The 23,496-nt window shown below is 44.0% G+C and overlaps 1 protein-coding gene across 2 annotated transcripts in view; it reads right to left on the bottom strand.

Annotated features, from left to right (window-relative positions):
* vav2 (vav 2 guanine nucleotide exchange factor) overlaps nucleotides 1-23,496 on the bottom strand; it is a 522,340-nt gene that overhangs the window by 176,738 nt on the left and 322,106 nt on the right. For both annotated transcript variants that reach the window (XM_028809081.2, XM_051931588.1), the window contains one exon: nucleotides 13,281-13,339. In XM_028809081.2, coding sequence (XP_028664914.2) covers nucleotides 13,281-13,339 — 59 coding nt within the window. The remainder of the gene's footprint in view (nucleotides 1-13,280; nucleotides 13,340-23,496) is intronic.

Genomic DNA, 23,496 nt, shown 5'->3' with positions numbered 1-23,496 from the left:
ATAACAACAGCCTGTCATCTCTCAGCACTTCAAGAGACTTACTTATTATCAACATGAACAACATTCGATGTTTTAATGATATTTCAGACCCAAATATTACTTTTTGTCTACAAGAATACATTTAAACATACAAAGGCTCATCATCCTTGACTATCGGCCATTTATCAGCCAAGAGTGCCTTGATGTCCTGTTCTCTACTATTGGGTGGAGCTCACACCCTTAGCCTTAATAAACCTCACAGCACAGAGCGTATGGCAAACCTCCGGCTGCACCAGGTGCTCAAAGAAATCGACTTTATTACTTCAATCACTCTAGACATGAAGACAAAGCATAGAAAGTTAAAAGCAGCATGGTATTTATTACAGGGATAATAATAATACCACCGGAACAAAGAATAATATGAAATAGGACTGACAGAAAAGTCTAAATATATATAGAAAACGTTATAGATGACAAGGATGAATGTCCCAGGGCGGCGTTTGATTTAGCAATCAATGTTCATGAAAATGCTGTCAACTGACGATCGAATGACTACTGTGTGGCAGGTGGCCAGGGACGTTGCCCCACCGGGACGCCTGGATCAGGAAAGGACCAGAAAGGGGACAATATCTTCCCTGGACACAAGAGGGCAGCCCCCCTGATTTCCATCAAGGGCCACAGATATGGAGCTTGGAAGCTCAACCCCGTGGGGGGTCCGTGGCCCAACCAAGGGGCTACCTGGATGGTTCCTGAGCCCTGGAGGACAGCACTGGGAAGTGCTGCCACTCCAGGAACTGTGTATGCCCGGAGTGTTTCCGGGTGCACGGGCAGCACTTCCGCCACACCAGGAAGTGCTGCCGGAAGACCATCATCAAGCACCTGGAGCACATCTGGGGCATGATAAAAGGGGCTTTCGAGGAGCCGGTGTCGGGAGGAGGAAGACAGAGCTTGCGAGGGAGAAGTGGAGGCGGCTGAAGAGAGAATTAAAGGACAGAGGAGTCATGAGTGTGTGGAACCAATTGTATATAGTGTATAATAAACCCGTGTTAAGATGATCCACTGTGGCGACCCCTAATGGGAGCAGCCGAAAGAAGAAGACAGATCGATAGATAGATCGATAGATAGATAATGAGGATTGTTTTCATCTCTCGGACTGACACATATAACCTGACTACAGACCCACCTTGTATGGAGAAACTCATCAGAAACTTCCAAAGACTTTGTCGGACAGTTATCTTATCCATCGATCTTGACCATACATTGTTCTCGTCTCTTGCTAAATGAATCTTAGCCTGGAGAGGTCTATTCATTTTGTACATCTAAGATGTCTCACTTAAAGGTTTTCCAATGCCATCTCTGTCCGGCTGTCTATATAAACACTGGGAACGACTTAGGGGCAACTTCAGAACACAGCAAGAGAGAAAAGAATGGGAAGTGAAGTGGCCAAGCTATCTATTACAACTGGTCATACGTGTCTTTGGTTTCTTTTCTGACGTCGCTCTTTCTCTTCTGACGTTGCTTTCAAATGAGGCATATTTATTATAAAATTTCACGCCGTGGTTTCACAACACATGATTGTTGCATGCACCTGATTGGCTGGCTGTCAATATGATGGATGAATTTTGCTGAAACTCCTTAATCTCTCTTTTCCCAGATAATAAAGTTTTTTTGGTGTTGCCAAAAACATCGCCATGTCCTCCTTTCCCAGGCTGTAAACCAAATTGTTGTCCCAGATGTCCATCCATAAAGTATTCAATATCCTGAGGTATCGGCTCAGTCTTCCTTTCCCAGGCTGTAATACCATTTTAGCACTATGCTATGAACAACTGTTATAAAAGTGAGGTGTAAGGGAAGAGGATCTGTCGTTTATATTATAATGTCTATACATGTGTCCTGCATCTGAATTCATCTTGTTGGGATTGAGCAAAATATAATAAAAAAAATATAGAGAATAATTTGTAGATTTTATACACCATAACAACGACCTTTGAGTCCTAAGGATTGTTCTGAAAAGATTGATGATTATAAGGGGAATGGCGAGGTAATTGTTATGAAAACAGGTGCAGCACGAGGTCATCATTCTGAAGATAATGCGTACAAAACGGGGAGATTTTGTCATTAGAATTGAAATAAAAAACGAGCAGGCACCCAATCCACCGGGCTCACTTCATGAACTGAGACAGGCTTTATGTGCTCTGCTGTTGTTTCCGATGCTCTGCAATAAAGTCTCCTTTCTGAAGACTCTGCTCGTTTTTTCTAAAGATTTCTCCACAACAATGGAAGGATAGCCATCTGAGCAGCACTCCATCAATCAGGTGGGTGAACAGATGTGGAAAAAACACATGGCAGCTGCTCGGATTTAAAAAGCATGACGAGAAAGATTTAGTGGTCTGATGAGGCAAAGCCGAAAGTCCAAGCACTGCATCTGGTGAAGCCCTGGCACTGCTCACCTGTGCCTAATGTCATCCCTACAATGGCAGCATCATGCAATGGGGACTGGGAGACTTGAAGAAAACCTGCTGCAGAGTGCCCGTCACATCACACCGGGGTGATGGGTCACCTTTTAAGCACGACAACGACCCACATCATACCATAAAGACAACACTGGAGTGGCTTCAGGACGAGACTTGGACTGTCTTTGGGTGGCCCAGCCACAGCCCAGACTCAAGGACAGGTGTGGAGAGGCCTGAAGATGGCTGCTTGCAGACGCCGTCCAGTTAATCTAATCGCAGTTGGGAGAATATGCCAGGAGGATTGGGATGAACTGCCCAAATCCAGGTGTGCGAAGCTTGGAAAGGCTGCCAAAGGGGCTTCTGCAAAGTACTGAATTATGGGTCTCAATAACTATAGGAAGGAGATATGTCAGTTTGTTTGGATTTTTAGTAAATCTGAATGCCTTTCTGAAAACATGCACTCACTTTGTCATTATGGGCTACCGAGTGTAGATTGATGAGCCAAAATGGCAAATTTCTCCATTTAGACTCTACAAGACAGTATGTAGCGTGTGTCACACACGTGCGCATGGGAGGCAGCTAAAGGGGTCAAAAGATGATAATTCCATGCCGGACCAGGGGGTGGCAGAGTGCATTGATCCTTTCTCTTTTTCCTCTGCAGACCATCCACGGGAAATTTCGCCAGGGCCTGATGACATCACTTCCGATTCCTGCCCAGATGATGTTATTTCCCCCTGGCTGGCTTTAAAACCGCCACATTTTGCCTGTCGTGCCAGTTCTAATTTGGACTAATGTCTGTAAAGACCATCGCTCTGCCAACGTTTCAAGTATACGGGGTGGCTGCCCCCAAACTTTTTTCTGATGTTGTCTTTAATTAGTTGTGTTAGCGAATTAAAGGAGTGGATGAATGAGAACTACTTGTCTTTAAATACAGATAAAACAGATGTTAATTGTTGGAGGGAATGACGCTGATCATAACAATATTTTGTCGTCATTTAACTCAGTTGGAATCCCAATTAATTTTACTGAATCAGCCCACAATCTAAGAGTTATCTTTGACTCTAGCATGTCATTTAAAGCACATATTACAAAGTTGTCCAAATGAGGTTTCTTCCATCTTAAAAATGTTAGGAAATGAAGGCGCTTTCTGAATAAACAGGATTCTGAGAAACTAATTCCTGCATTTATCTCTAGTAGGATTGACTATTGCAATGCGGTGTTCACTGGATGTTCAAACTGTTCTTTATACAGCCTCCAGTTAATCCAAAATGCTGCTGCAAGAATTATTACAAGAACAAGAAAATACGAACACATAACTCCAGTTATTAAATCCTTACACTGGCTCCTGGTTAAGTTTAGGGCAGATTTCAAAACCCTCCTTTTAGCATATAAACCATTAAATGGACGAGGTCCGGCTTACTGGTCTGAACTTATCATGACTTACAAACCAGAGAGCGCACATTAAGATCTCAAGATGTGCTTATGGTCCCAAGGATTAATAAAATCACAATGGGAGGTCGAGCTGTGGAATGGTCTGCCTGCTACTATAAGAGACGCCCCTTCACTCTCAGGCTGAAGACTCACTACTTCAGTTTAGCACACCCTGACTAGAGCTGCTGATTAACTGTACAGACTGCATCTCTGTTGTTAGTCATTAGCACTAAAACATAAGTAACATGATAGTTAGAATTGGACACTAACCCTCACCTATTCTGTTTCTCTTCTCGGTACTCAAACGTGGCACTTGGTGCCCACGGCCCACCTGCCAAGTTGTTTTGCCTGCCTAAGGTAGAGTCATCCCTGATGGAGGATCGCAGGAATCGTGAGAAAGAGGGGTCCTTTCATCGGATTGGCTGGCCCACCACTGTTTCAGCTGTGGAATGGGCAATAGGGGGAGGCAGCTTGATGGATGAGGTCCCCACAACTCTAAACATATCCAAATCATATTATGGGATATCATCTACTGTTGGGCTACACAAAAATAAACTGTATTGTATTGTATTGTATTGTATTGTAAAGCAACGCATCTCACTAAAACTGAATAAAGTTAGTAAATTATTTAATTGTAGAGTTATACAAGAGGCAAAAATAAATATCTTCGTGTTTCTCATGTAAATACAAAGAGGTTCTGGGCCTCCTAATGTCTGAAGAGCTTGGATCTGATGGAGGCCTAAAACTGACCTGAGTGTGGCTGGCCACTGAAGTCCGAGTGTGTGTGTGTGTGTGTGTGTGAGGTAGTCTGCTATCTTCAAGGCTGGGAGCTGCAATGGCTTCTTTCATATTATGTAATATTGGCCTTTTCTACCCTGCATTAAATAAATAAATTGTGATCCCATTGGGAAATGGCTATGAGAACCTGGGGCTGCTGGGACGTGACAGTTCTTCGGTGGGATGTGGATGACTTTCATGGGCATCGCTGCCCAAGTATTTTAAAAAGTGCAGTGGCAGCTCAGCAATTTAACCATTAAATTAACTGGAGACTCGTTTCTCCTATGGTGGGTAACGCAGTTGGCAGAGCCTCAAAACGAGCCAAAGAGGAGTCTGTCATCTTCCTTTTAAAAAGTCTGACAACCATGGAGACAAAAAAAAAGAACAAGCAAACACTCGGAGGCTGGAAGAGGCTGAGCGCCTCTGTGGGGTTCCCAGGGAGAGATTTCACGCCGTCGCTCGGCCGTCAAACGCTTCGTTTAGTCGCAGGTGTTCTGTCACCTCGGCTTCATAAAGATGCATCACCAACTTGGGCCGAAGCCGGGGCTGCCACGCTGGAGCTCGACGGCCACTTTTGATACCCAAGAGGAAACCATTTGTAAAGAAACCTGCTAGGCATCCAGGCCCCGCATATTCAGAAGGTCTCTCATAAATATGTGTGTGACTGTAAAGAGGGATAAATCAAAAACAACAGGACGCTGTCGGGACTCGGTTAAGTGGAACTGAAGAAATCAGAGCCCCGCCGAGTACGTGTGCCCTTTCACTTGGACAATCCTCATTTGATTCTTCCAAAGTCTGCCTTTGCAAATGAGAACTACATGTCCGAGTTTATTTTATGAGATCAGCTGACAAATGACCGATTGCAAAACAGATTAGCGCAGGACGTGTAACTGACCTTGCAGCATCCATCCATCCATTATCCAACCCGTTATATCCTAACTACAGGGTCACGGGGGTCTGCTGGAGCCAATCCCAGCCAGCACAGGGCGCAAGGCAGGAAACAAACCCCAAGCAGGGCGCCAGCCCAGCACAGGACCTCGCAACATCTGAAGATGTTTAATGGGATTTTCACAGTGCTCTCATTGGCATGTAAACATGAAGGAGTTCCGAAAGGTAAGGGACATACCGGATTGAAATAATCGTCTGCTTCACGAGCCACGTGAGATCCTTAAGGGTCTCGGCACATGGGAGCACAGCAGAGGAGAGCAACTGATGATGGGATTGGCAGGGTCGGCTGTACCGGGCCAGTCGCTGCTTTCCTCCTTTATGCAGATAACAATTGTAAGCCACTTGGGGGCGTCCTGCCACCCTTACCCAGACACACATGGGCAGGACACAGGTTCAAGAGAACCCCCGGTTTATTTACAGTTTGCACAAGTTGTGCACAAGTCACCAACACAACGGTCCCTTCTTGCCCTCAGTCTTTATCCTCTCCTCCCGACTCTGGCCAACTTATGGAGTGAGGCAACCCCTTGACAGACTCCAGGTGGCTAACGAGCTTCTTCGAGCCACACCTCTGACCAAATAAGGCCCTGGAAAGGTCCATGCACCCCCTGGTGGTGGTTGAGCTCCCATACTCATAACCCGTGGCCCCACTGGAAACCAAGAGGGCTGCCCTCTATCGGCCCAGCGGAGAAACTGTCCTGATAATAAATAGTCTCTCCTCCGGTCCTTCCACACCTTGGCCGTCCTGGCCGGGTAAGGATTCCGGCCACCCGCCACACTATCTATCACCAAACTCGGGGACAACAACGGCTGCTGATGTTCTGGTAGGAAGTTTATCTAACAGCTTTATTTTCTCACTAAATGGCATCACTGACTTTGCATGCTTGGGCTTTGAGCTCGAAGGACTTGCTGCTCTACGCGTTGGGCGCTTAACTGCTACCCAAAACATTTTGGGCAAAACAATGAAAATATGCAATAAACTCACAGGGAGCTCTTTACTCTACAATGGTAGGGTAAAGAACAATGGTCTCAGAACATCTGGATCCTCTGCCACATATACAGTAGGTGTGGAGGACGCCGTCATCTAAATGCTCCACACTCCCACTTGAACAAAGCTGGCATCACAGTTAGGGTCCTGTTCTTTGACTTTTCCAGTACTCTTAATGCCATTCTAGCTCCGTGACTGGGGAAAAAGCTCAAGGTTTTGGATCTTGATGGCCCCACAATCTCCTCCATGACGGACTAACTGAGCAACAGCCTGCAGTTTGTGAGGCCGAAGGACCGAGTGTCAGAAATGGTGGCGTGTGATACTGGAGAGCACTTCACGGACCTGTCCTGTCCAACTCTACACAACGAACTTCCTGCACAATACCAGCGCTTGTCATCTGCATGACTCGTCCATCATAGGGACTTTAATAAGGGAGACGAGTCGAGGGACAGGAAGGCTGTGGTGCAGGGACAACAACCCAACATCAACAAGACAAAAGAGCTGGTGATGGGCTTTCAATGAGCCTGAGACCACTCACCATTCTGGGAGAGGACATGGAAGTGGTGCAGAGCAACAAGCACCAGCAAACTGGACTGGTCTGACAACACAAGAAGGGCCAAAGCAGACGGGACTTGTTAAGGAGACTCACAGCAGCGAGCTTCTGGAAACGTTCTACCAGTCCATAGTAGCCAGTGTGGTGTTCTATGCCGCCTGAGCTCAAAAGAAGCACAATACCTGAACAAACTTATCGGGAGGGTCTGCTCCATCACCGGACACACCCTGGGCACTCTGAAAGCTGTTGTGAAAAAGAGGATGGGGGCAAAATTGGATGCCATCATGAAAAATGCCCTCTGTCCCCTCCCTCTAGGAGGTGCTCTCTCTTGGAGCGCTTTTAGCCACAGGCTCATTCCACCACGGTGTGCTAAGAAGCGCCTCTGGGGGTCTTTTCTGCCCACTGGTACCAGGCAATTCAATGCTTCCACCTGATATACTCATTAAGTTTCATTTATTCATCTATTTATTATTGATCAACTGGCTGTCTTCTTTGCCCTGTGAGTCTGTATTCTTGTTTTTGTATGTTTCTGCTGCTGTATGCATTTGAATTTCCCCCTGGGATTAAGTGAGAAGTCAAGCAAAATGACCCCTTTGATTGGCTAACTAGAAAGATTACAACATGCAAGCTTTTGAGGCAACTCAGGCGAGATGTCATATAGACACTGAAATTCTCTGTGTTTATAGAGACACCAGGACAGAGACAGCATTGGAATACCTTTAAGTGAGACATCTTAAGATGTACAAAATTAATAGACCTCTCCAGGCAAAGATTCATTTAGCAAGAGAGGAGAACAACGTCTAGTCGAGATCGATGGATAAGATAACTGACAAAGTCGTTTGAAGTTTCTGATGAGTTTTTCCATACAATGTGGGTCTGTAGTCAGGTTGTCTGTCAGTCCGAGAGATGCAAACAATCCTCATATTTGGCCGTAAGACTCCTGTCTCTATTTACACCATGTTGTAATGTCTTTTAATGTTAGCAGGAGTTTCTGAATTTGCCTGTAAGCCCTGTGACTTTAAAGACCTTCTCACAGTGTCCATGGCTGTTGAAGTGAACTGCTACAGGAACATCTGTGATGCCAGGCTTAATGTGGCACCTGTGGAAATTCATTCTCTGGCGGAGTGTTTGTCCAGTTTCTCCCACACAGCGTGCAGTGTCCGGACATTTCATACAGAGAATGAGGGAGACCACATCAGATGAACTGCAGGAAAATGACCCTTTATTATGTTTATAATTAAATTATTTAAATTAAATTAATATTACATTTACATAATTAAAATTATGTTTATAATTTAAAAATGGAATAAGAATCTGAAAATCTAACAACATCACATTCCAGATCGATAAATTCTGAAAAGAATGATACCAAACATATATACGAGGGGGGACCCAAAAATAACTGGAAATAAATAAATAACCTAACAACAACAAAATTCCGGTTATTTTTGGGTCCCCCCTCGTATGTAGGTCTTAAAATAAGCCTGATTTAAAGCATGACAAAAAATGTGACATAAAAATGTGACATAAAATTGTTGCACTTTTAGGGTTAGGATTTCAGACAGACAGACAGACAGACAGACAGATAGATAGATAGATAATGAGGATTGTTTTCATCTCTCGGACTGACACATATAACCTGACTACAGACCCACCTTGTATGGAGAAACTCATCAGAAACTTCCAAAGACTTTGTCGGACAGTTATCTTATCCATCGATCTTGACCATACATTGTTCTTGTCTCTTGCTAAATGAATCTTAGCCTGGAGAGGTCTATTCATTTTGTACATCTAAGATGTCTCACTTAGAGGTTTTCCAATGCCATCTCTGTCCGGCTGTCTATATAAACACTGGGAACAACTTAGGGGCAACTTCAGAACACAGCAAGAGAGAAAAGAATGGGAAGTGAAACTCCTGCTAACATTTAAGACATTACAGCATGGTGTAAATAGAGACAGGAGTCTTACGACCAGCTATGAGGATTGTTTTCATCTCTCGGACTGATACAGACAACCTGACTACAGACCCACATTGTATGGAAAAACTCATCAGAAACTTCCAAAGACTTTGTCAGACAGTTATCTTATCCATCGATCTTGACCATACATTGTTCTCCTCTCTTGCTAAATGAATCTTAGCCTGGAAAGGTCTATTAATTTTGTACATCTAAGATGTCTCACTTAAAGGTATTCCAATGGTGTCTCTGTCCTGGTGTCTCTATAAACACAGGGAACTCCAGTTTCAGTATGACATCTCGCCTGAAGAAGGGGCCTGAGTTGCCTCGAAAGCTTGCATATTGTAATCTTTTCAGTTAGCCAACCAAAGGTGTCATTTTGCTTGACTTCACACTACATTCATAACGGCTAACATGGTACAACACCCCAGGACTACTCTCATGGGATTAATAACATTTTATCTTATCTAATCTAGTAAGACTGGTGATGTGCCTAGTAGGATATTAGCTGCTCCCCAAACTTGCGCACATCGCTCCTCTCATTTCTATTGTTTTTATCTCTACCGTGCACTGCAGTGAAGTCCGGGAATGTGTGCGGTTGCAAGTAAAAATCAGGTTAACTAATAAAATCCCACAAATGCTTGAAGGCCAGAAAGTTTAACAAGCGAATTTTAAGGATCGACACTTCATCAAGGAAGCTGGACTAACACACATTTAGGCTAACAAAGAAACTCTCCCTCTCTCTGTGCCGTTTTTTTTTTTTTTTTTTTTTGGTGCAAGGGAGAAACTTGGACGGATTGTCTTCCATTAGGAGGTGAATCCCCCCCTGAGGTCAGTTGATGTGGCCTGCACAAATTCCAAATCCTTCTGATCATTTTTGGTGAAGATGGCCATCTCTCTCTACTGACGTCTCTCTTAATCCACCGAGAGGCCGTGCTGGAGAAGAGACGACACGAGACCAAAGATGAATCAGCATACTAAGACAGAGAGCCACCTGGCAATCCAAGCATGTTAGATTTTTGACATGAAGCAGGTTGTGTTGCCGCTTCCTCACCCTGACTGCACTCGGCTGTTTTGGACATGATGTGCTCATAAGTATTACTCGGGAGTGCTTGACATCACTTCAGTTTGTTTTTGTCCACCGCCCCCGACTCACCGGTACAAGAATGTCCTCACATACAACATCTCGTTCCCTATATTTATAAGGTGGTCAGCTTTTTACAACCCCCCTCCTATTTTTGGACCTCTGGACCCAATTGTTTTAGTTTGGGAAAATGGTTCAAAGGTTTTAACAGAAAATAAGCAGGCAAGAATCAGAGAGGAAAGGTCCAATACTTCAATTGTTTACTTGTTCAAATATAATATCAGTTACATACAATATAATAGCAATATACATGCAGATATAGGAATTGTACTATTGACTTACAGTAATATATATAAAGATATATGATTTATACTATTAACTTACAGTAATACAGATATGTGAATTATACTATACTTACAGTAATATCAAAAGACCCAGAGCCATCATCCTAGACCAGTAGACTGAGGGAGCCCGCGTGTCAGTCTCGTCAGAGGATCAACTCGTGAGCCTGGTCCAATACCGGGCGGTGTGCACGTCCCCCACGGTTGAGCTTCCGAAGAAACTGAGGGCGGAACCTTCCCTTATATACTAATTGAGTGTCCTTACCCAAAATGGCTTACGTGTAAGCAGTGTATACAGAAGTGATCAGTTTCAGCACACACCCTTCCACGGGACACAGTATTGTTTTTCTTCTACTTGGCCCTCACTGAGATGGTGCCTAGTATCAGAAGACACACAATAACAAGCGTTGCTTGCAATGAAGCCCCTCGAAGTGAAAAACAAGTACATGGCCTTGACTGTATTCCCATAACATTCTGAAACTCTTTATGAGAAGCAAGTTTTTGCACATTCTTTCGCTATCATCCCAAACATTCCAATCTTTGTAGCTGGTTTTGCACTGAAGCGACCAACCCCCCCCTCTTACTCCTTTATTTCATCCCTTCTCCTGTTACAGAGGAAACCTTTTTTATTACACCAATAGATCCTAATTTTTTGCCCATTTCTGAAACAATGTTTTGTGCAAGAAATTATGATAAACTGTAAACCACTGGGCATCTTCATCAAGAATGATCAGAAGGGTCTTGAATTTGTACACCGACCTCAGGGGGTTCACTCCCAAATGGAAGGCAATCAGTCCAAGTTACTTTGGGGGTAGGTAATATAGGCATGTGGAGTGTTGTGGTCTGCTATTAGGTTAGTCAGGAATGTTGATTATACTTTTCATATTTGATTAACGTTTTCCGGTGGTCCTATTCCTCTAAGCACAACCCCCAGAAGGTCAATAACGGCTAACTTCAAAGTTTAGGATGTGGGGTGTCGTTTTAGACTATTTCAAGGTCAGTGATTACGAATATGAGGTTATTTTTGATCCTTTACTAGGGGTCTATCCCATTATATGGAGCTCTACTAGAAGGTGACAAATGACAAATTGCTATTACAACCAATAACATTCAGGCTTTTAAACTGAAGCACACATTTTAAATATTTGATGCAACCCGATGAAGTAAATCATTACATTTCTTACAGAGACCTCCAATTAGGGCTGCTTACACTACGTTAGGTTTTTTATCAATGAGGCGTGAATAAATATGGCTGCTCTGGTACTCAATCTAACTCTGTTGAGGTTCCAGATCTAAAAAAAGGGAGACGTACTTAAGTGCAATAGCAAAGGCAGTCTGGTCAGAGAAATGGATGGTCTATGTAAAAAGGGAAAGTAGCGTCACCTTAGGACCCCAGCAGAACAAAACACAAGCTAAGCAGCCATATCTGCTGCCACTGCCACCTGAGGAGGGCATCCGATAGATAGATAGATAGATAGATAGATAGATAGATAGATAGATAGATAGATAGATAGATAGATAGATAGATAGATAGATAGATAGATAGATAGATAGATAGATAGATAGATAGATAGATATGAAACGCACTATATGATAGATAGATAGATAGATAGATAGATAGATAGATAGATAGATAGATAGATAGATAGATGTGAAAGGCACTATATAATAGATAGATAGAGATAGATAGATAGATAGACAGATAGATAGATAGATAGATATGAAACGCACTATATGATACATAGATAGATAGATAGATAGATACATAGATAGATAGATAGATAGATAGATAGATAGATAGATAGATAGATACTTTATTAATCCCAGAGGGAAATTCACATACTCCAGCAGCAAAAAATATTAAAGAGTAATAAAAAATGCAGGTAAAAAACAGACAACTTGAATAATGTTAACGTTTACCCCCTCTGGTGGAATTGAAGAGTCGCATAGTTTGGGGGAGGAATGATCTTCTCAGTCTGTCAGTGGAGCAGGACAGTGACAGCAGTCTGTCGCTGAAACTGCTCCTCTGTCTGGAGATGACACTGTTTAATGGATGTAGTGGATTCTCCATAATTGACAGGAGTTTGCTGAGTGCCCGTTGCTCTGCCACGGATGTCAAACCGTCCAGCTCTATGCCAACAATAGAGCCTGCCTTCCTCACCAGTTTGTCCAGGCGTGAGGCATCCTTCTTCTGTAATGCTGCCTCCCCAGCACACCACTGCGTAGAAGAGGGCACTCGCCACAACCATCTGATAGAACATCTGCAGCATCTTACTGCAGATGTTGAAGGATGCCAGTCTTCAAAGGAAGTATTCTTTAGTGCAGAGATACAAATAGAGCTTACAATCCCAACGTTGTGGTTGCATCGCACTTCTCCAGGGTGGATGGCTCAGGAAGGAGACAGTGGAGTGTGAAACCCCTGAGCAGCTCCTCATCAGTGACAATTGGGGGCTCGGCTGGGATTAGGGAGGGAGTAAGAGCGGATGGGAGCAGCTGATAGAAAACTAAAAGCGGCTGATCGGTCGTATCTGCCACTGCCCGAGTGAGATTTCCTTTGGAGCCCACCTTGGCCATCTTGGAGTGGACAGCTTGACGGAGAGAGCAGGATTGTCAACCCTGAGCGATTCCTCGTGGGCGGCACCAAGGATCCAAACAATTTCAGGCTTCCCTTAGCAGTACGCTCACCATGTGGGTTGCATGCCTAATTATGGCAGACATTAATAAATACAAATAAAATGAAGAGAGAGAGAGAGAGAGAGAGACGTCAGGCTTACCGGATTCCCTTGATTTGTGCGAGGCTGTGATGGGAGATTCTTGAAAGTGAAGAAATAACCTGAAAGAGACACAGAGAGGAGAGTGTGAGAAACAGGTGACAAGGCAGGGACACTGTCATGTGATCATCCTGTGACAGCAGGCCCCCCCCGGTCCAGACAAACTTCAGCAGCAGGGTGACATGCAGCTCACACTGCCACCGAGATCATTGGAACAAAGTCATTAGGCACTTAACATGGCGTGAAATCTGAATATATTTACGGATGAGGGCGCGCACAACAGTCTTGAAGTGGAAGCAGATGGCCGCAGCACTCACTGCATGGATGGCTCAACGGCGTACCTTCAGCAAGCAGGGGGAGACTTGGGGAGCCCATTGATGTGACATTTCTCACAAACCGCAGAGGGGCACTGTGGAATATCACAGATCGAGGATGAAGAGAACTGAGAAGCCACTCTGTTTCACACCTTTTTTCCCACCAATTGCTATTAGTATTGGGGGCTAAGTGAAAGGTGTAAAAAATATGGGGGGGGGGGGTCTTGTCTTGACACAATCTGTAGCTGGAGATGCCTTGAGTTTATTGAGCCAGGAAGGAGAGAAAGAAAATGCATCCGTGTGGAGGGAAGGGAAAGAATAAAAACAAAGAGAAGCGACACCTTTAGAAATCTCCGTTTGTAATTCCTTTTGAAGGAAGGCCAGCAAGCCTTTTCGGTAAAAGCGCCTCTCGTTTATTCCTATTTCTGGTGCGTTCGCATACCGCCTGCGTGAAGCGGCTCGGCTCCCAGTGGGCTGGTTTTGTTGAAATTTGGCAGGTTTGTTCTTCAAGGCAACTCTGTCAGGAGCCGACACAACAAAACGAGAGAAGATTTCTCAAATAGGGCGCACTGTGCACATATTTTCAAATTTTTAAAAAACTTAAAAGGCACTGGCGAACTGGCAGACTCATCAATCTCAGCACTGGCGCACGCCACAGGGTAGTGCACTGAGCGCTCCCCCCGCCACGACTGCGTTTCCAGACATCATTAAATTTGCTGATGCTCCATCACAGGCCTGATCACCAATGATGATGAGACGGTGACTCAGTGGGCCCATTCAAACCATTGGACCAAGCAAAAACAAGGAGTTAGGCCACCTCTTATACGGTTTTTGGGCCAACTGCATCACAAGGCCACTCTTACAACCCACCTATCTACCGCCATATCCCTGCTGGCCTGATTAACAGTCTACACGTAGCCGATACGCTAAACTACACTCTAAATCTTTAAGGCACATACCCTGAAAGGGTGCAACACCCATCTGCTGTCATAACCCGGCTGGGCGCCATACCGGCCTTCGCTATATTACTGGACTAGACAGTAAGGATCAGGACCAAAAGAATTGTTGGGATGCCAGCCGAGTCATATCGTTTAATTCAACAAATAAACTGAAAACAAATCAAACACACGTTGGCATCAAACTACAGAAGCACGGGCTTTAGCCTTCTCTTTGGCATCGAGGAGCTCTGCCTTCCTGTCAGATGCCCAGTTTTATAGGCCTTGGCCCAGAAGGAGTGGAGCCAGTTGTCCACACCGGGCATCTTTTCAAAGCTGTGGAGGTAGGAGCAGGTGATTACGTTAGTGACAGCGCCCCCCTTGTCCCGGAGTGGTATTACATGCCTCTAATGATCCCAGAAGGTGACCATCCGATGCATGTGTGTGACACTTTGTACCTAATACACCACTGTCTAGTTACACTGTGCAACAATGATGAGACAAAGACATCATAAAGGTTTGGGGCAGCCACCCGTATATTGATCCACGGCTGCAAAATAGGTTTAAATCTGAACAGAGGTGTTCACTGATCTGAGTCCAAAACAGAACGGATTGTATGGAGGCAAGATGGCGGCTCTAAAGGCCAGTGCAGAAAGTGACATCATCCTTGGGGCCAGAACCGGAAGTGACATCACCAAAGATGCCGGAACCGGGAGTGATGTCGTCGGGACCGGACGTGACGTCATCGTTGGCCCCAGAGCCGAAAGTGATGTTGTCGGGACCGGAAGTGACGTCATCATTGGGCCTGGAGGCAGATGTGATGTCGTCAGGACCCGAAGTGACATCATCAAAGGTTCTGGAACCGTAAGTGATGTCTTCAGAGGTGCCGGAACCTGGCGAGATTTCCTGAGAATGGTCTGCAAGGAATGGAGAGAGACAGTCAGCGCACAGCGCCACCCCCTGGTCTGCTGTGGAATTACAGCTATTCAGGCCCTTTAGCTGCCTCCTAGTCGCACGTGTGTGCCAGCTGTTACACTATCTGCGCTGCCGTTTTGTTGCTGCAGGTCAGTTTTGTTTTTGCTCAGAGGTTTCCAGAAGGAAGCGGAAAGGATATCAGTTTTACTTTTGTGTGGTTCCGATTATCTCGTCATGCCGAAACACCAAGGATAAGTCACGTGAGGTCAAAACAGCAGTCGGTGGTGAAGAATTAAATAAGTAAAAACAACAACAAAAAGACGACCCGAGTTGCCAAGGGCTGCCGTCCTCTCAGTAGTGGAGAAGCCGATGGTGATGAACAACAGCTGAAATTTCAGTGATACACCGCTGCACAGGTGAGAGGAGGGTAGAGAGAGATGCGTAGCGTGGACTGACAAGTACCAGGGGGCAAAAAGGGTGAATCCGGGAGCCAGAGACGGTGTACTGGTGCATATCATGTGATGTGTTTTGGCATTAGGTCAGTACAATGGACGAAACAAAATAAATAATAAACAACTGCGTGACTGTAAGTGATGCGGCTTGTTCTATGGCAGGGGTGGGCAGCGTCGGTCCAACAAACCCAACTGCTTGATTAGAAACCAATCCTTGCCAGTCTCAGAGCTTATTTAACATTATGGCTTGTTAGTCTGCAATGTTAGACTCTTATATCATACATTTTTGTCCCTTTCCAAGGAAATCATCCAAATGATATGAAGCCTAAAACAGACAATTTCTGTCTGTCACATTTTTCTCTTCAGTGTTTTATTACACCAAATAGTTCAGAATGAATCCACACAGGCGTAAATGGAAAGATGTCAGATGGAGAACTGCGTATTGCTAATAAGGAGCCATTAAAACAGCAAATGTAGACTGAAATAAGCAATTAAGGGTGGGGAACCTTAACAAGCGAGACCACTAAAATGAAGGAGAAAAATGTCACTTGAACAATAAGGGGCTTCATCAGCAATACTTGAGAAACTGGGGTGGAACAAAAAACTGCAGCCACTGGGGGCCCTCCAGGACCGACATTGCGGACCCCTGTTCTGTGGTAATAACACTGGCTCATCGTCGCATTAACATCATATAAAGAGTCCTGACTTTCAGAAATGAAAATTGTTCAAAATGACTGCGGTTATAGTCCTGACACACTGGGGAGGGCAGAATACAAAGGGCATGGGAAGCAGAAAGAAGACCACAACATCCACGGGATTCTGTGGAGACAATCAGCAATTTCTTCGAGTGACCATCATGGATGAACCAGTCATGAACTCTCACCAGTGTCTTTGCCTCCTCGGTTGTCTCCATCTGTTCTTCCGAACTTCTACATGTCCACAGTGGCCTCCATCCTCACCGGCTGCATCACATCTGTAATGGCACCTGCTCAGCCCAGGGCTGTGGGGCCCTGCAGTGTGTGGTGAAGGAGGTGCTCAGCTGGCTTCTGCTCCAGACAGCCACAACACTTACAGCCATCCTGCACAGCCCATCATCGCTCCTCCATAATGGACTACTAGTCAAGCCTAGTAGGTGTCAGAGGCGTCAGCTCATTCCAAACAATTACACAGTGCAAGGGATGTGGACCCGGAGCAGTGGAAGTGTTATTTTAACTTCTGTTGGTTCACTTCTTCAAGAATGTATTATTGTGGTGGGATTACTACTTACTACTGACCGACTGCTGTGCGCTGCGCTCATTGCCGGCTGCAGCCAAGTTGACTTAATGAAAATTAATTTGTCCCCACTGACGTTCACGTCAGTCGGCACACATGAATAATGCGTTCACCCGTCCAGAGCTTGCTCCACAGGAACAGAAGCACTGAGGCATAATGCACACCAAGCAGTGGGGAGCTGGCATGGAGAATGGGCTGTACGCAGTATCTGACTGGTACGGAGGTAACGAGCAGACATCCTTAACGTGTAGCGGACTAAAACCCAGCTCAGATTCACACTGTCGATATGACGGTGATTTATTTACTTTTCAGTGGGGATCTCAGGAAGGCACCAGCCTTGGCTTGACTCACACACAGTACTTCATAGAGACAAACAAGCAACCGGTAATAAAACAGAAATTGAAGAATATATTTACAGGGTGAGTCAAAATAATGTTAACACTAATGGTACCGCTATGTGTGTGTATCCAGCAGGGGGTGCTAGCTCCCTTGTTGGAATGAGTTCTTTAGTAATTGCGGCGTGTTACATAACCCAAATCTATACAGATATAATAAAAATAGGCGATACCCCTCCCTTAGTGATACGGCGGTAAGAAATCACACAGGAGAAATAACTCAGCTTTGTTTAATGACGGCTTACGCTGCATAACAGACGAAGGAAGGCAATGGCAAGAACCCAGTTTGGGAGTGGGAGCCTGATGTGTAGTCTACCATTTTGGACGATGTGTTGGAAGGATTTTCAGGATTAGGTGACGTTACCCCCATCCGTCCGTCGGGCTTTATACTCTTTCTTCATGTGCAAGCCCCCCACTTCGGTGAATCATGCCATTCCAAACCAGGCAAAGAGGAGACAATGTCACGCTGACTCGGACACACTGAAACAGCACAATGGTCCTCAGAATGACTGGCCATTTCGCAGATGTCCCTAACTGTCTTGTCTTCTAATGTTTGCCTAGCAGTTCTTATACGGTGAACTCCTGTGCTAAACTGTTAAAGTTCTCTGACGACACTGCTATGGTGGGCGGCATCAGGAGTGGGCAGGAGGAGGAGTATAGGAACCTCATCAAGGACTTTGTTAAATGGTGTGACTTAAATCACCTACAACTGAACACCAGAAAAGCCAAGGAGCTGGTGGTGGATTTTATGAGGACCAGGACCCTCATGGACACCGCGATCAGAGGTGACTGTGTGCAGAGGGTGCAGACCTATAAATACCTGGGTGTGCAGCTGGATGATAAATTAGACTGGACTGCCAATACTGATGGTCTGTGCAAGAGAGGACAGAGCCGACTATACGTCCTTAGAAGGCTGGCGTCCTTCAACAGCTGCAATAAGATGCTGCAGATGTTCTATTAGACGGTTGTGGCGAGCGCCCTCTTCTACGCGGTGGTGTGCTGGGGCATAAAGAAGAGGGACACCTCACATCTGGACAAACTGGTGAGGAAAGCAGGCTCTATTGTAGGCACGGAGCTGGACAGTCTGACATCTGTGGCAGAGCGACGGGCGCTGAGCAGACTCCTGTCAATCATGGAGAGTCCACTGCATCCACTGAACAGGATCATCTCCAGACAGAGGAGCAGCTTCAGCGACAGACTGCTGTCACCGTCCTGCTCCACTGGCAGACTGAGGAGATCGTTCCTCCCCCACACTATGCGACTCTTCAATTCCACCCGGGGGGGTAAACGTTAACATTATACAAAGTTATTGTCTGTTATACCTGCATTGTTATCACTCTTTAATTTAATATTGTTATTATCAGTATGCTGCTGCTGGAGTATGGGAGTGTCCCCTTGGGATTAATAAAGTATCTATCTATCTAAACTGTGCATGTGAGTAGAAAAAGGCAGATTTATAAAATATGTGGGCACAGAGCACATTAGCATATTAAACTTATACACGTATTACAGTATATAGTTCTATACAATTTTTGTGGACAATTTATGTGCCACATACGGTACTTGTGTTGAAGATGATGGCGAACAGGTCGAGACATTCCTGTAAATCATCTCGCACATATGAAGTACGTTATGTGAATAAATGGTTTCCGCCATTCACATGTTAACATCATTTTGACTCACCCTGTTATCAAAGAATAATACACGAAATATAACTACTGTCATGCACGAGCGCTTGGGGAGCAGCATAAGGACCCGATTCACACCGAGACAAGTCCTGCCGGGGGACAACGGCAGTGTACTAAACTCTCTTTCTTTGTTTCTTCAGAAAGACTGCAACACCGCCGCCATAAGACCACCCGGACGACTGAAAGAGCTACACCACTTCCGGGTTCCTTTCTTCCCTCTGCTTCCCCATCGATGACGTCAGACTCCCATCCACCACCACGATTTTCCCAGCATCCCACATTCTAATTTCCGGTCCTTCCCTATAAACTGTCCGTCTTCCCACCCTTCAATGTCTTTTTGAGTTTTATGAAAACTACTGACCGATATTCTTTACAGTATACGGGGCTAAAACCCCAAACCTTTATGAGTGTGATTTCTCATTTATTACACTACACACACTAAAACGATTCCACCCCAGTTCCCCTTACGGTGATTTACAATAAACACGAATTCAAAAATAACAAACAACTAACGGAAACCACACACGACGAAGTCCATGAAAAATGAAATGGTGGAGGTAGACAGTCCAGAGATCAGCTCGTCGTATGTGAATGTAACCGGTATTGAGAGGAGGATGTGTGATGGGATCAGGAGCGCTCCTTTCTTCACAGGATGACAACAAATCCTCAGACAGGAAGACACCGGACAGTCCATACACCCAAAACAGGAGATGATCCAGGAATCCACAGGTAGCAAAACGGGAAGGCAAACAGACAGGCAACCCCAGACACGAAACACAAAAGACTTCCCTCTTTCTCTGTACAGCTGGCCTCCTTTTAAATATCGCGCCACCTCTTTGTGCCCAGCAGCCCCTGCACCCTCAGCAGATGACCAATCAGAGCCACTGCAGGGACTGCTGGGAGTTGAAGTTTCATTCCCCAGTAGCACCGCTACAAACATCTCAGTAAATCTCTCACGTGACAGAATACACTTTACTGTTTACTTAACGTCACCTCACGGAAACATTTAGGTTCGGGTTCAATGGCACCCTCTATAGGCCACAACTGACATATGCAGAGGTGTCAGACATAGTGGACTCACAATGCATTCAAACCACTTTACTGCATTGTAGATTTCATTTTAAACAGATACATTTGCCATTTTTGCCCATCAGCATGCACTCAGTAACACAAAACATTTTTCAGAAAGGTTTATAACTTTATTAAAAATCAAAAGCTGAAATGTTTCATTCATTGAAATGATCAGCCCCTTGATTTAGTCCTTTGGCAGCAGTTCCACCTTCAAGTCCTCTTGGTAAGTCTCTGCACCCCTGGATTTGGGCAGTTGATCCCCCCTTCTTTTCCAGGCAGACCCTCCTCAAGCTCCGTTAGACGTGATGGGAGGTGACTGCAAACTGCCATCTAGGGGTGGCTCACCACACATCTTCTATGCTGGTGATTCTTAACCTTATTTGATTCACGGACCCCTTTAAGAATCTGATGAAAGCTATGGACCCCTTTCTCAGAAATATTCACCTGTATGGTGACTGCTATTTTTCTCGCATGATGTATCTTGCCGTTATTTTTCTCACGAGTGAGTAACTCACGCATTAGGCTTAGGTGAGATAAATACTCGCAAGAAAACGTAACGTGCGGGAAAAATCACGTGAGAAAGTTCACTCAAGAAGTACCGGGCTGTATACAGAAAATAAATGTTCATTTTTATCTGACCCTCACAGACCCCCTGAAACCCATCCATGGACCCCTTAGGGGTTTTCACGGACCTCAGGTTCTATAGGGTTAAGTGTAGGCTTTGGCCGGGCCACTCATGTCAATCACAGACTTGTCCCAAACCTCCTCCAGCATTGTCCTGGCTGTATGCTGAAAGGTGAGCCATCACTCCAGTCTAAGAGCCGGGTTTCTACTTCACACATCGTGAGGCGAGCGCCCGCCGACTCTACTGCTACACAAGCGGTGTGCTGCTTATACTTGTGAGCATACTTTATGTAAATCTGGAGGATTCCACCAGGTGGCAGTGCGAGAAATGGCGAGAAAACAACAGTAGGCTTCGCAGTGATGTGAATTGTCTGAAACATCCATTAAATTCCCAGGACACCTTGGCACAATATCTCTGAAGAGGATGGGTGTTTAATGATTACACCCATCAATCCAGGGATGCGCCCGATGCTTGCTGGATGCAGAAACAAACCCTGGAAGGGGCATCAGCTCATCAGATGGCGAATACAAGAACACACGTACACTGGTGTCATTTTAGTGTCACCAAATCCCAAAATCTGCATGTCCTTGGAAGGAAACCGGAGCCCACTGTGGAAACCCACCAGGAAAAGATGTAAACTCCAGGCAGGGAAACACCAGGGACGTGACTCCCTACTGTGAGGCAGCAGCACCACTGCTCCGCCACTGTATTCTTTATTTAAATGAAGTTAACGATTTCTCTGTAAAATGCTAACATACACGCGTTAACACATGTATTTCATCATGGAAGTGATATCAAGTATAAATGTGCAGAGAGCTGGAATGCCATACGATAGACAGATAGACAGATAGACAGATAGATAGATGAGAAAGGCACTATATAATAGATAGATAGATAGATAGATGAGAAAGGCACTATATGATAGATAGATAGATAGATAGATAGATAGATAGATAGATAGATAGATAGATAGATAGATAGATAGGATAGATAGATAGATAGATGAGGAAGGCACTATATAATAGATAGATAGATAGATAGATAGATAGATAGATAGATAGATAGATGAGAAAGGCACTATATAATAGATAGATAGATAGATAGATAGATAGATAGATAGATAGATAGATAGATAGATAGATAGATGAGGAAGGCACTATATAATAGATAGATAGATAGATAGATGAGAAAGGCACTATATAATAGATAGATAGATAGATAGATAGATAGATAGATAGATAGATAGATAGATAGATAGATAGATAGATGAGAAAGGCACTATATAATAGATAGATAGATAGATAGATAGATAGATAGATAGATAGATAGATAGATAGATAGATGAGGAAGGCACTATATAATAGATAGATAGATAGATAGATAGATAGATAGATAGATAGATAGATAGATAGATAGATAGATAGATAGATAGATAGATGAGGAAGGCACTATATAATAGATAGATAGATAGATAGATGAGAAAGGCACTATATAATAGATAGATAGATAGATAGATAGATAGATAGATAGATAGATAGATAGATAGATGAGAAAGGCACTATATAATAGATAGATAGATAGATAGATAGATAGATAGATAGATAGATAGATAGATAGATAGATGAGGAAGGCACTATATAATAGATAGATAGATAGATAGATAGATAGATAGATAGATAGATAGATAGATAGATAGATAGATGAGGAAGGCACTATATAATAGATAGATAGATAGATAGATGAGAAAGGCACTATATAATAGATAGATAGATAGATAGATAGATAGATAGATAGATAGATAGATAGATAGATAGACACCATATGATAGATAGATAGATAGATAGATAGATAGATAGATAGATAGATAGATAGATAGATAGATAGATGAGAAAGGCACTATATAATAGATAGATAGATAGATAGATATTTTATTTTTTTATTTTTTAAAAACGTTTATTGATATAATTGTTAAAAACAGTATATAACATCACCCAACAAACAAAACATATATACAGAAAAATAAAAAACAAGTGCTATAACACAAATAAAGAAACATTTCCAGTTAAAGATTTCCTAACACACTAATTAAGCAATTATGGGAAAAAATTATAACATGAAGTGTAACTCCTCATCCTCACATTCACAGAGCACACTATTTACACACCAAACTTCCCTAAACCTTTCCAAATTCTTTGTACATTTATAAAAATTAAACTCCACTAAGATTCTACTCTTACATAACTTTTTGAAAAACCCAATGGTATCCTGAAGCCCAGTCCCACTGATGTTATTTCTGCGTGTTTTCCATATTGTCAGTTTTGCTTGACCTATGATGAAGTTCACCAGGTTCACGTTATTTCCTGTTCGTTTTGTTACCTTCCACCCAAACAAGAAGCCCACCTCGTTATATACAATACCCAATCTAACAATTAGATGTCTGATCAAATTGAAAAAAGGCTGAAGTCTCATACAAAACAGAAAACAATGAAACACGGTTTCCCTCGCACCACAAAAGGGACAATTATCAGTAACCCCAGGACTAATAATTGCTA

The sequence above is a fragment of the Erpetoichthys calabaricus genome, chromosome 9 (genome assembly GCF_900747795.2).
Source record: "Erpetoichthys calabaricus chromosome 9, fErpCal1.3, whole genome shotgun sequence".
NCBI lineage: Eukaryota > Metazoa > Chordata > Cladistia > Polypteriformes > Polypteridae > Erpetoichthys > Erpetoichthys calabaricus.
Note: the sequence above shows the minus strand (reverse complement) of the source record. Positions and strands in the feature narration are given on the sequence as shown.